The 14,476-nt window shown below is 41.4% G+C and overlaps 1 protein-coding gene across 1 annotated transcript in view; it reads right to left on the reverse strand.

Moving 5' to 3' along the window:
* Positions 1–14,476, reverse strand: part of ABCC10 (ATP binding cassette subfamily C member 10) — a 1,243,619-nt gene that overhangs the window by 444,350 nt on the left and 784,793 nt on the right. Inside the window, exon 13 of the mRNA XM_044061090.1 lies at positions 12,037–12,237. Coding sequence (XP_043917025.1) covers positions 12,037–12,237 — 201 coding nt within the window. The remainder of the gene's footprint in view (positions 1–12,036; positions 12,238–14,476) is intronic.

Here is a 14,476-nt window from a genome sequence, read left to right on the forward strand (position 1 = left end):
CTGTAGCCTGCTGTTTAAACTCCTACTTAGCTTTAGTCCACTCTGTTACCTTTCCCATACAGGTTATTTGCTCTTAATACCTTGGCTCCTTTGCTGATTTTCTGCTGTAAATTCTATCCCCCTTTTGTATCCATAACCTGAAATAATTACTTTTATCATGATCCCACAGGGATGGGTATTGCTGAACCAATTCATACGCATAGATGCATAGATTACCACAATAGTCTTTGTTTTATATTAATTTTTTATATCCTGAAAAGACTTCAAGTTGCCTTGAAATATTTTATAACACAGAAACATCCTTTTAGTGATTTATCAATTACAAAAAGCTATCACCTGCAAATAAAGCTAATTTTTCCTGATGCCCATCCCCAGTTATATCCCTGAATTCATGAATCCCTTTCTTTGCTGACAACTCTTTATATACAGCAAATAACAGAAGGGAAAAAGGACATCCTTGCCTGGTTCCCTCTATTTGAGAACAGTTTAACCTTAATTATTGCATCAGACTCTTCAAAAATCGTCCTTACTTGCATTATTATTCTATCAAAGAGCACAGATGCTACTATTACTTACTCAGAAAATCACAGCTGACTTTATTATATGTTTTCTTTGCATAAAAGCTCTCAAACAGCAGTTTTCTTATACCCTGCTTCTCTCTAGGTCATCACTGTTATATTAATATTGCCAAATGTATACCTCCCAAACCACAAAACCACACTGATCCATATTTACCAATTCCGGTTACATCCTTACCACTCTCTTAGTGAATATAAAACATAATACACCTTTTAAACATGGTTTAAAATCACACAGGTCTATATGAAGCCAAATCTGAATGATCTTTACCCTGTTTGGGTAATACAGCCATCACAGCTTGCTTCTAAGATGCTACTTCTCACCCCTTTTTAAAACACTGTTAATCGAAACCTTTCAGATTTTTATCACTCTCTTCCCTCCTAACTTCCAAATTTCCGCAGGAATACCATGTGTTCCTGGACACTTCCGTGCTGCCTGATTACACATCACCATTTTTATTTCATTTCTTCCTATCTTAGCTATTAATTATTGAGCCCACTATTCCTCTAATCTTGGTGTGACATCTCCACTCTGGGCAAGGAGCCTGAATCCTCACCACAACACTGAAGAGGGACGTTCACTAAGAATACAAATGGATATACTCAGTATTTCCAGATGCAGACCTCTCTGCATCAAGCACAATTTCCCTTAAGAGCACACAGGGAACACCCTCAGCACAGGGTCTGAGAATCTCTCTCTGTCTCTCCCCAGGTCCCCATTAAGGCTCCTCACTGGCACAGCTGCAGAGATAAGTCCTCAGCTGAATGTCTAGCTAAGTCCTCCAACACTCTCTCTCTTTGAAACCAGTGCTTTGTGTCTCTGTTCCAAGTAGCTGACACACACATACTGTGAGATTTTATTTTTTCACACACACACACACACACACACACACACACACACACACACACACACACACACACACACGCACACACAGGGAAAGGCTGGCACAGATTTACATGCTTATGTCCCCTTCTGCCCAGACTATAAGGCAGTTATCACTGCCACCAGATATCTACAAAGCCAGCTACCTAAGGATCTTGCAAGGGTACCCAATTATACTGAGTGAAATTAGTATTAATACAAATGGTAATGTTGACCAAACAGTCAGGCTTCATGAGTGGCCACAGTGTCACCAATAGATATAAGCACTCTCAAAGGATAAAATATTCTCAAAAGGAACAGCCACATTGAAAAGTTTAAATATATTTAATAATAAATAATAAAAAAACATGAAAACACAAAATATCCATTTACACTAAACACCAGAGTTTCAATGAAAGGAAATATTAAACATAACACAGCTGTAAAGATTCACGCAGTCACAGAAAAACAATACTTAACTATTCTCACTAAATTTTTCTGACTGATCTAGAGATTTACTGCTCCTACTTACTTACTAGAGCTAGACAAGATGAAGTAGGTGAGGGATCTTTCTATGTCAGGTTCCAAGAAAAAGACTGCCCTGAGACTTCCGTCTCACCTAACATTAAAACATTATTTCTGTACACATACATCTAGTCATCTGACTTCTGGTTCCCATCCAACCTTCCACTGTTAGAAACTGCCAGGATGTATCACATACATGTCAATAATACGCACATAAGAGCACTGTTCAAATCTGGTGCTGTTTCTGTATGTCATAAAACAATTATAAACTTCTACTCCTCCTACAGAGACTAACAAACCATGCTTCTTACAGACACTGCATCTCTGGTTTAATTCAAAACTGTGAGACAACATCTTTATGGCTTGGGTCCAGTAATTTAATTTTCTTTCTGTTTCTCAAAGTCAGATGGATTGAAATTAACATCTTTTCTTCCAGCATCCTTTGCTACAATGTATACATTTAAACAGTTACAATAATGCATGTACATTTCTTTTCTGCCCAGCAGGGCACACTGTTGATACATTTTTAACACAAGCAGCTTTGGAAATACATTTTTCAACACAATCACCTGTACAAACCAGTTTGATATACAAATGACATATAATTCTTTACAAAATTCCAGCTATCTGTGCTGGTGCATGTTACACATCCACTGCCCTGCCTCTCCTGGTATAGCTGGCAATACCTCACATCGTCACACCTGGCATGACTAAGTATTCCATAGATGTTTTAATTTGTGCCTTTTCTTGTTTTTTTCACTCCTCTACATTATACAGATTTTCATAAAAGTCTGAAAATTTCTAATATCACTAAATGAACTCACAGTTAGACGTTGCTCGTTCGATTCTCAATTAGAGCGTCTTCTGTGTGGCGACATGCGTGAATGGGCATTCCTTCGTTGAAGGTTGTACGTTAGGCCCGGCAAGCCAGTACGTAAAAATCTACTGCCAATCAATAGCGGACCGGAGTTCCGCTGTGGCGACCCCTAACCGGAAAAAGCCGAAAGACACAAACAAACTAAATGAACTCTGGTTATTTTTCTTGACATTAGCTCCATAAGTTTGGTTACAACTCTTTCTCTCTCTTGCCTAAGTCGTTGTGCTAAATGTTTTTCTGCTCTAGAGTCATCAAAATAGTTGACTAACAGAAACCTTTCTAACCTCATGCATGTTGTCCAAATAATACTTTTTCTCTTTAGTACTTTGCAGATGCTTCTCTTCCTGCTGTATGAAATGCATCCCTCTCATACCTTTGTCAACCTCTCTCCATAATTTTTCTTGCTTATTTCCCATATAAAACTTTCTCCCTCATTTCTACCATATTTTTAAATTTTATTTATATTTTATCCCACAGACTATCGTTTCTGAAGTAATTTATATCTTCTCTTACAACTCTCAAATTATATCCAGTGCCCATTCTTTACATTCCTCTCATTTTTAAAACATTTCTTGAATTATCACTTGTGACACAGGCAAATTTACATTCATACAAAAGTAATCAAATTGTATTAAATTAACATTAACGAACATTATACTTCACATATGTTGCTATATATCATATAACCTAATCAACATTACATAAATTATTTAATTCCTGTCCCTTTTTTAAACAAGAAACATCTTTATTAAACCATCACTTACAACATAAGCAGTCATACATTTACATAAATGAAAATGAACCACACTGACACAATCCTAGTTGCAAGCATTTTACATCACAAACCATACTAACACACTCCCAGCTACAAACATTATACGTCACTTATAATCTACCCAGTCAACTTCAGTCAAACATTACATAGCTTAAGTCCTGCCTTGTTTTAAACCTCATTCCTCCCCTGTATGTATTGTTCCCACAATTCCCATTTTTTTCCTTGAGCCCCCCCCTCCCCCCCATTTCAACATCATGCTTTTGCACTTTGAATTCTAGTTTTCTGCTTGTGCTATGTATAGGAGCCTTAACTGTGTAGCTTTGAAATACCCCTTCTAATTGGGTAATCCCAATCCACCCTGTTTTACTAGAAAAATCAGCTTATCCCACTTGACTCTTGCTGTCTTCCCCTCCTAGATAAAGTCCTTCAGCTCTTTATTAATTGCTATCCACAACTTCTCCTCTGGTTGATAAAAATATGACAACTGAGTATAAGACTAAAGGGACTACAAACATTTTGACTGCTTGTATCTTACTATCCATATCCATATAAAAAACCTTCCATTTTCTCAGTTTTTGTATTATCTTTTGTTTAGTCTCTTCCCACATATCCTTAGCTGCCAAACCAGAACCATTTTACTCCATACTCCTAAATATTTCATTTTATCATGTCTCCATAATTACGGATAATGCTGAACCAATTCATTTGTGAGTACATCATTTACTGCTATTGCCTTTGTTTTAGTTTCATTAATTTTGTATATAAAAAAGATTTAAAACTGTCTGAAAATGTTCCACAACACTGTAATGTCTCTTTCTGGTTTTGTCAGGTATAAAATAATATCATCTGCAAGCAGAGTCAGCTTTTCTTGAGTACCATACCAATTATATCCTTGAATTTTTGAGTCCCTTATTTTCTTTGCCAGTGGTTCTAAATGTAATGCAAATAACAAAGGGGAAAAGGGCACCCCAGCCTCATTCCTCAGAGGGGATCACACCCACTTTAATTTTCACCTCTGATCCCTCATATATCCTGCTAATCAACCTTATAATTTTTTCAGGGAAATGCAAATGCTTCCATTTCCGAGCTCATAAAGTCCCAGCTTACTTTGTCAAATGCTTTCTCTGCATCAAGACCCACCAACAACAATGGTATCTTCTTACATTCTGCTACCCTCTGGATCATCAGTGTTCTATTTTCTGTCAAAAGTTTATCTTTCCTCCACAAACCACATTGATCCATATCTATCAATTTTGGCATCATGTTTGCCATTCTTTTATCTACTATAGACGTGAACACTTTATAATCACGGTTTAGTACTGAAATGGGGGTATGAAGCTGGATCTAACAGGTCTTTACCCCCTTTAGGTATTACTGCTGCCATTGCTTTCTACCAGGATGGTGGTGCTTCCCTCCTCCTAAAATACTGTTAAACAAAACCTTCCAGATCTTTATCAGTCGTTTCCTTCCTGGCTTCCAGTCTTCCGCAGGAATACCATCTATTCCAGGGGAACTTCTTGTAGACAGGTTATACATCACAATTTTCATCTCCTCCTATCCTGTTAGTAACTGGGCCTCATCTACCTCTAACCTTGGCATATTTAATTCTTCCATAAACATTTCCATTTGTATCTTTTCTTGATCTCCATATTTCTCTGCTTTATACAGACTTTTACAGAATTTCCGAAATATTTCTAATAGCTCTACAGGATCTCGTTACCTTCCTTGTTATAGGCTCCCTAAGGCTGGTGACAGCACTTTCTACTTTCTATTGCCTGAGTCGTTATGCTAAAAGCTTTTGTACTCTACTGTTATTATCAAAAACAGTTATTTAACAGCAATCTTTCTAAACTCATGCATATTATCAATGTAATCCCCTATTTTCTACTTAGCATTCTGCAGTTCAGCCTCTTCTTGTTCTGTGAGACTCCCCCTATTCTGCAATACTTTAACATTTGTCAGTCCATCTAAATAATTCTTGTTACCTCTTAACCATAGCTCCCGTTTATTTATTTTCACCCTATTTTTAAACTCCACAAGTTGTTGGTGCATAGCCACCAACTGAGGTCCTGCTTGCATTTGCCTGTGATTAAGATTGGATGGGATAGCGGTAGTCTTTGAAAGGACCATTGGGCGAATAGGAGCCATTGCAGGATTCTCATATGTAACCTCGCTAACGGGACCATCATGATAGTAGACGCCATTGTCCCCAGTAATTGAAGAATTAGCCTTGCCTTCACAAGTCTCAGAGGCATCATCGTACGAACCTGTTGTTGCAACCCCGTGATCCTCTCCAGTGGTAGGAATGCCCTCAATCGAATAGTGTTCAACTCTGCTCCTATAAATGAGACACGCTGTGAGGGTAGCAAGGCAGATTTTTTCCAGTTTATTGTAATGTCTAACTGGTGACATAGAGTGATGGTAGTATCCTGTTTTGAAGAAGTAGATGCTTGGTGGGGGCAGAGAGGGGCCAGGTATGGAAACACCTGGAATCCTTGACGTCTCATGTGAGCCATCACCACTGCCATGCACTTGGTGAACACCCTGGGGGCTGTGGTGAGACCAAAGGGCAGGGCTCGAAACTGGAAATGCCTGGATCCCAGCCAGAAGCGTAGATGACATCTGGATGCTCTGTCCATTTTGATGTGGTAGTAAGCATCCTTCAGGTCGATGGAGCACATCCATACTTCTTTTCCCAACACCGGGGGAATTGATTGTAGCGTGACCATCCAGAATTTGGACTTGCATACGTAATGATTGAGTTGGCTGAGATCCAAAATGGGTCTCGGGTCCCCTGTTCTTTTCGGCACCAAAAAGAATCTTGAGTAAGTCCCTAATCCGATCTGGTCTGGGGGGACTGGTTGGATGACTCCTTTTTCTAGCAGCTGAGAAACCTCTGATGCTGCTTGATCCCTTTGACTAGGTGGACCATCTGGGATCCGTTTGACTGTAGGGGGCGCGGAATAGAATGGGATGGTGTATCCTCCGGCGATTATCCCTAATACCCATCAGTCCTGGGTGATGTTGACCCAGGCTTCCGGATACCGGGAAATTCGACCCCCGACTGGCTCCAGAGAAGCACAGTCGGGCACTCCCTCAGGAATGAGAGTATGGGGAACCACAAAAGGAATCGCGGTCCCCAGAATTGCGGGGGGCCCCCTCTGCCTCTGGGGCGATGTCTCCCTGAATACGACCCCCCCCTCCCCTGCCTCGGGAGGGGGTCTCGCCTTGTGCAGCAGAAAAAGGCCTTTGTGATTTCTTGAACCACATCTTTCCCCCTTGTTGAGCTTTGGGATAAGTTCTCGATGGGAGGGAAAAACGGACTCCTACGGCAGACAAGGTCTTTCCCTCTTGCTCACACCTTGTGAGGGTGTCTTTAACTTTGGTCCTAAACAAGGAGGAACCATCAAAGGGGGCATCCATGAAGGAAGACTTAAAGGCCTCCGCAAAGTGACACAGGCATAGCCAGGCTTGCCTCCTGAGGACCACCCCTGAGCTAGCCGCCCTACTCGCTCCCTCGGCAGCATACGAAATAAGTCGCAGGGACGAGTTAGCGATGGAGTTGAGGGTAGAGAGCTGAGCGTTGACAGTCTGGGCCACCACCTCAGGTACGTTACCTGCTAGAATATCTCCTAACTCTCTCTGGAGCCGCGTGAAATGAGACAAATAATTCAGTGACCGCAAGGTAAAGGTAGCTGAAGACAGGGTACGCTTCCCGTACCGGTCCATAGTCCTAGACTCCTTGTTAGGAGGATGGACCGAAGCGGAAGACTCAGCAACTTCCTTCTGGGTGGCTGCTGCCACCACCATAGCATCCACCGGGACTCCCTTAGTTAAAAATTATTTTCCTTGGGGAGCGGACAAAAATTTGTTGGGGCGTCGAGGAACAGGCTCCACAGAGTCAGGACTCTCCCACACCCTTCGACAAATAAGGTCAAGGAGCTCATCGAAAGGTGGAGACACCCAGGAGGCGGAGGGCTGAGCGCCAAAAGCCTTAAGGAATACGGACTCCTCCTCGGAGGGGGTTTTGGAGGGCTAGTCTCCTCTTTGTTTCAGGATCTCCAGGATATTGGAGAACGAAACGTCCTCAGAGGAAGACTTGGGGGACCGCTCCGATTCCTCGAGGTCAGTATCGGAAGTGAGGGACTCATCTTGGGAGTCTATGTGCTTCCTCTTGCACAATTTCTTTCTGGGGGATTCCTCAGGCACAGGTTCTGATGGACCCTCCGAAAGAAGAGGACCGCTCGTGGGGGTATCCTTAGGCCCTGGCACTCTGCTGTCCAAGGATAGGTGGGCATCAGAAGCTCTCGCCGGTGTTGTGGGGGAAGGTAGAACCGATCCGAGAGAAGTAGCTGACCTAGTCAGCGTGCTCCGCATAGCCTCGAAGGTGGGACCTCCCGAATCGGAGGACCGACCGCCCTTCAAGGCTATGACATGGACCGGTGTCCCCACAGCACAGGCACCGAGAGGGAGGCTCGGAACCAAAGGGTGTTTGAAGGCATCCCCCTCGGGCCCGACCAAAGAGACCCAAGTCTCGAACCCTGTGAATGGAACCGACAAGGTTGGAGCCGATGCGGGCACCGATAAACCCCGCTGGGGATCGGAGCCGGCGCAGGAATGTCCCTCTGAGCAGAGCAGAGCTTAACGGCTCCGATGACAAGGATGCGCTCAGAGGAGGAATAGCAGAAACAACCTTAGGAGCCGGCTCCGGAGCTGACTGGGTAGGAGCCGAGAAAAGTTTGGCCAACACCGGCAACTGTAGGAGCCTCTGCACCACCCTATCTACATCCAAATCGGAAAGCTTGGAGGACTTGGAGGAGATGGATGGAGACCTAGACCTCCTATCTGGAGAACACTGCCTCAAACTTGGCGACTGGCTCCGAATTGGTTCCAGTACGATCGGAGTGGATGCAGACTCACTAGACACAGCTACCGCCTGCGGCCCCAATGATGGTGGAGCCGAGGAAGCCGACTCAACAATAGTGATTTTAGAAGGTGGCCACGAAGCAATAGATGGAGCCGGAGACCTTTTCTTGGATTTTGAGGATTTAGACTTCGACTGGGAGCTGGGAGCCAAACCTAAATCCTCCTCAAAGAACGGTTTTAGTAGTCCCTTTAGGATTAATTTGTTTTTCCTCTCTTGGAGCACCTGAGGACTAAAGGTGTGGCAGAAACTGCACGACTCCTGTAGGTTGATGGCTCTAGGACAGTAAACACAGACCGAGTGTCCATCTGTGATGGACATCTTATAAGCACACTTCATACACTTCTTAAAGCCCGAGGGCTTATGCTCTTTCTGCTCCTTAGACATTGTAAGACCAACAACCGTAGCAGCCGCTACTGACAAAAGGCGGGAAACTGCTAACACACAGACTGAGAGTCAACACAAGTACAACAAACAACCAAGGCACAGGGAAGAACCTCTAACTAAAATGGTTCTCCACTTAAAAAATTACAATGTACCAAAACGACAGCCAGACAAACACCACAATGGAGGACTAGGTCCTGTAACTGAAACGGGCCTAGCCCGAGGGAAGTTAGGGATACCACAACACACAAAAACCCTCACAACTCTCAAAACACTAACGCAGCAACAATAGCTATGAAAAAGCTCTACTTGGATAACAACAATTGGCACAATTTTTCACAGGAAAAAGGTTTTAGCAATACTTAGCCACAGCCAAGTCGAGACCACGTCTGAGCTCTACAAGCGGCAAATGAGATCTGGGGATGTGGAGCAGTGTATTGTGGGATACCATCTTAGCCCAGCCAATCAAAGACTTTCGAGATAGTAAATTGGCCGAGTCGGAGCTGAATATCGGCTCCAAACCCACAGGTGAAGAATGTAGGCGAGATAGGACTATACAACATCTGGTGTTGTCCTGTTTTTGTCCAGTTCAACATACATTTCTCTGTCCCCATCCTAAATTGTCATTCTTGGACCCCTTGGCTAATGGCTGGAGCTGACCAGGGCCCTTCTCTTCCAGACAGCCTTTTCTTGCTGTTCCTACATATCACTGTTGTTACCTAATATGTCATTTAGGCATGTGCTTAGGTTCCTTCTGGGGGAAAATGTGTATCTGAGGAGATGTAGGGACCAGAGTGAATTATGAGTAGGGAAGGAATCAGCGCTGTGGATCCAAGCTTCTGAAAAAGTGCTAAGGTTGGATCTAGTCAGATCTGATAACCCAAAGGTTGAATCAGATGAAAACAGACATCATATCTGATTACCCCATTTGGGTCAGAAATCTTTTTAACTGTAAAAGACATGGCTACTAAAGCAGCTCATGGGATAAACAAACATACAAACACAAATGTACTCGCACATATCATCATCATTATCATCAAACCCCGTTTTCCCATTTTCTACATTGGGTTGGGGTGTCATGTCAACTGTCGCCATCTCTCTAATTCAATGACAATCTCTTACTTTCTTTGACACTCATTCCTGACTGTCACAGGTCTTCTCTCACACAATCCATCCACCTCTTTGGTGGGTGTCCTCATTTCCTCTTGCTTTCCTCCAGTCTGTCACAAGTATTCTTCATCAGATTGTCTTCTGTTTTTCTGCACGTGCCTTAACCACTGTAGTCTGTTCTGTCTCTATTTTTTTAAACACCTTTATTGAATTATCATTGGTTACACAGGCAAACTTACATTTACATAAAAGTAATCAAACTGTATTAACAACTTCACGTTTACAAACATTATACATATACTGCTATACATCATATAACCTCACCGACATTGCATAAATTATTCAATTCCTGACCTTTTTTTTAAACAAGAAACCTTTTTATTAAACCATCGCTTACACCTTCCTGCAACTGGAGCTACTATGGCGTCTGCTCTTATATCATAATTTCTTCATCTGTCCCACAGTGTGTATTCTACCACCCATCTCAGGCACTTCATCTCCATCACCTCTAACTTTTTCAACTGCTCTGCCTTTATTGCCAGGATTTCTGTACCATACAGTAGTACTGGTTGCACTACTGTTTTGTAAATCTTACTTTTCAGCTTCTTTGGCATTCCTCTGTCATACACTACACCTGATGCTCTGTGCCAGTTGGCTGCAGCCCCTCGAATTCTAGCTGCGACTTCCTTATTCAGACTTCCCTTCTCCTCAACCTCCCCTCCCAGGCAAGGCTGAAAACTTCTGAAATGAACAAAGACAGGGCTTCGTATGAACCCCCCCCCCCTTACCCCCAAAGAAAATCAGATTCCCACAGTCTTAGCTGGTCTCAGCCCAGTACCTTCATTAACTGAAACAGTTGCATGAGTAAAAAAAATGGGTCAAATCTTCAGTGTTATCATTCACCTATACATCTTTGGCTAGAATAGCCAGAAAAAGTATTTATACCATAGGGATGAAGGACAAACATGAATGCTTATAAAATTATAAGTGGAAATTATGATAAAAAAGTGATGGTCTGATATATGAAATACACATGATTTGCTTATGCTGCATGCGGCTTTTAGAAGGGACATCTTTGGGCTAGGTTCTAGAAGATCAACCAGATCAAAAAGAAAAAGGTAAAGAAAATTCATTTATCTCAATAATTTTAAATAATAAAAAGTATATTTTATTACATATATTACATGTATTTGAGCAACCATCACTGTGTGCTTGCAATGGTTCAGCCAAGGCAAATACTTTCATCTAAAGCAGTGAGTGCTCACTGGGGGTGCAGGCATGAAACAGGGTCTTTGGAGAGCTCACACTCTAGGTACAAGTAGGAAGATGATATAAATGTAGCAGTAACTGCAAAAAGGTAATATGTGGGGTACGCCATTTACTTTTATTTGCTCTCAAAAACTGCACAGTGATAAATAACATGATATTGATTCTGCAATGGCAGAATGGTATTGAGAAGACAATGGAGTGCAATACTGCAGTTTAGATTCTCAGTTATACAGGACCAGCTGATGTGCACTTTCTCAAGAACCTATAAAATACAGCTTTAGTTTTTTTCTTGCAAGCAAAACTTAAGGTGATGCTGAAAGGTCTTGCACATGATGACAGGCAGGTTTAGAAATACATATAAAGACACAGTGCGTTTTACCAGTGATTTCCAAACTTTAGTAATAAAGGTTCATAAAATGAAGTGGCTAGTTAAAATAACACTTCTATAATAAAGGATCCTACAAATTAAGTGGCTAGTCTAAGACAGGGAATTTTAATAGTAGAGCATAAAAATGTTTGCCGAACAAGAAATACACAACTTGACTATTTTTTTCCATGCCTCTGCAATTAATCCAATAATGGGGATAAAATGTGAAAGCTGCAGGCATGAAAGCACAGTCAACCAAACAAGACAGCTGCCAACAGGTTCATATCCAAAACACCAGCTCAGTCATTAAATAAAAAAGTTACTTTTGATCTGTTTAATGTGTTTGCCAAGCTCACATTTTTTACCTTGCATAAGAAGAAGTGACAGAAGTACTGAAAATGCCAGGCAGCTGCCAACTGCAAACCAGTATGCTTTATAAACTGGGAATGCAACTGCACCAACTTTCTTTTCCTCCTGAATGGATGTCCGGTCCTCAGGCACAGGTGAATCCATGGTTTCATTAGCTTCTTCTTCTTCTATTTCTAAATTTTCTTCATCTTTGTCACCTGAAATGAAAAAGAAATGAAAATTATGTATTAGTGTATTGAAATTTCAACAGCAAAGCAGCAATGGAGAAAAATGTCACTTGCAAGAATACTGCTTTACCTGCTTAGTACATAACATTTTAACAAGACAGCAACACATTTGTGCATACCTCTCAACCTCTTAGAGCAAAAAATCTGGACAAAGCCTAAAATGATGGCGGGACAAAAAGGGAGAGATTTTAAATATTGCTCTTACAAACTTAGAAAGTTGATAGAATAATAGGTTTTACATAAGCATGAATTTTCTGAGGAATGTGGAGACTTAAACTGAAATGTTTGTCATTATTTAATGACTTCAATCATCAGCTATTTTCTAGAAAGGTACAACTTTTAGGAGGAACACACCAAAAATATGAGGCAAAAATCTAGACATTCTGCGAAAATCTGTACAGCTGAGTAGTATACTGCAGTGCAGAGCGTCTTGTTTAGCAACTCACTACAAAAATATGAAACAAACATTTTGTATCTACATAGCAGTAATGTGCTTTAAAAATATAATCTGCCCTTCTCAAATCCTCGTTAACATAAACCTGTGATACAGAACACCAGCTGTTTTCACCATTACTGAACTCCATTATTTCTACGAAATGTATGAGTTACACATTGTTAAATTTCATAAAAAATGAACAAGCACAGGAATCTCTCTGTTTCCAACTTCACCACTATGAGTGCTGAGGAAAAAAAAATAAAAAAACAAAGAAACTAGTGGTCTTAAAACTTCGTTGATGAGCTCAGTCACAAAAATATCCAAAAACCGTGAAACCGAGACAGTGTTCCAAAGCAACAAGTCTTTATTTGTCACAGACAAGCAAACCTCAGTAACAAAAAATCAGAAATCTGAAAATCAGAAATTTTCTTACTGATTTCTGATTTTTTGTTACTAAGGCCATTTTGGGTCATTTCCTGTTTTTTCCAGCCCCCTGCTATAAAGCACGCTTTGGCGGGCTTTTCTGGCATTAGAGAACTTGGCATAGCTCCTGGTGGTCCCCTGCAGAGTTCCTAAGGCAGCAGAGAGCAGAAAAAGCGACTTTCTTTATTATAAATATTTTTTAAGCATTTTGTATTGCTTTTTTCGATCTTTTGAGCTTTTCGACCACTGTTTGTGCTTATATTATTGTTATATTACCTGTTTTTTCTGTTTTTCTGTGCTTAATTTGTTGATTGCACTTCTTAGCTAAAGTTTTGCTTAAAAGTTAACAAACAGGCTAATACACTCAAGTGTACTAGCCTTTGATAGCATTTAGTCGAATAACAAAGCATTTACTGTATTTTCTGTCTGTGTGTGCAAAAAAAACTAAAAAAACCAAAAAAATACTTCTGCTTTCCTAACTTTCCTAGCTAGTTGTTCCAGTGATCAGATTTGCTGATCCCTGGGCTTTGTATTTGCTTCCTGTGTTCCTCCATTTTCTTGTGTGGCCAGAGGGAAGTTTCTTTACTCACCAGTGAGAGTGGGAGTACTGAGCTGCCTGTTTGTCCTCAGAGGAGTGGTTAGAGACAGCAACTAGTAATTCATTGGCCATTTTGGGTCATTTCCTGTTTTTTCCAGCCCCCTGCTATAAAGCGCGCTTTAGCGCGGAGTTGCCACAGGAGCACACAAGAGCAGCGGCGGTTAATCAAGGTTAAATTATTCGGGCTACCTAAAGTCCACTCTTCAAATTTTCCCTTAAAACAGCCTTCCTTGAACTGTACTACTGATCTAACCAGCGTATCCTATAACTAAAAAGTTCATCTCTACTTGATTCCTAAGTAGACTATTCTCTATCTGTAAAGCCTAGCACTTGCTCCTACAGTACTTTTCACCTTGATATAGCACTTTTATTATAGATAGTACCCCACCAGCCTCAAACCCCTTTCTCGATCACCCACATCCCCCCGGAGTCTTTTTTTAAGTTTTTGTCTATTCCTTCTAGCATGTCGAGGGATCAGTTGCTAGTGTCCTCTCCTGCTCAGCTGGTGAACCTGGGAATATTGAAGCAATGTTACAATTGCCTCATGTACACAGACAACCCTCCCCTTCTCCCACAAAACGCAAATACATGCGAAAGATGCAACTATACAGCCAAACTGGTGGCTGAGCTCTCTCAACATAGGACTGGCAAGACCAGACAGGAGGAGAAGGTAACCACACACACCACATACCCAGTCTCACATGGTACTATCACAACTTCAAATCATACACATAAACACACAAAGACATACT

The sequence above is a fragment of the Protopterus annectens genome, chromosome 1.part0 (genome assembly GCF_019279795.1).
Source record: "Protopterus annectens isolate FY-2018-M chromosome 1.part0, PAN1.0, whole genome shotgun sequence".
Classification (NCBI taxonomy): Eukaryota; Metazoa; Chordata; order Ceratodontiformes; family Protopteridae; genus Protopterus; species Protopterus annectens.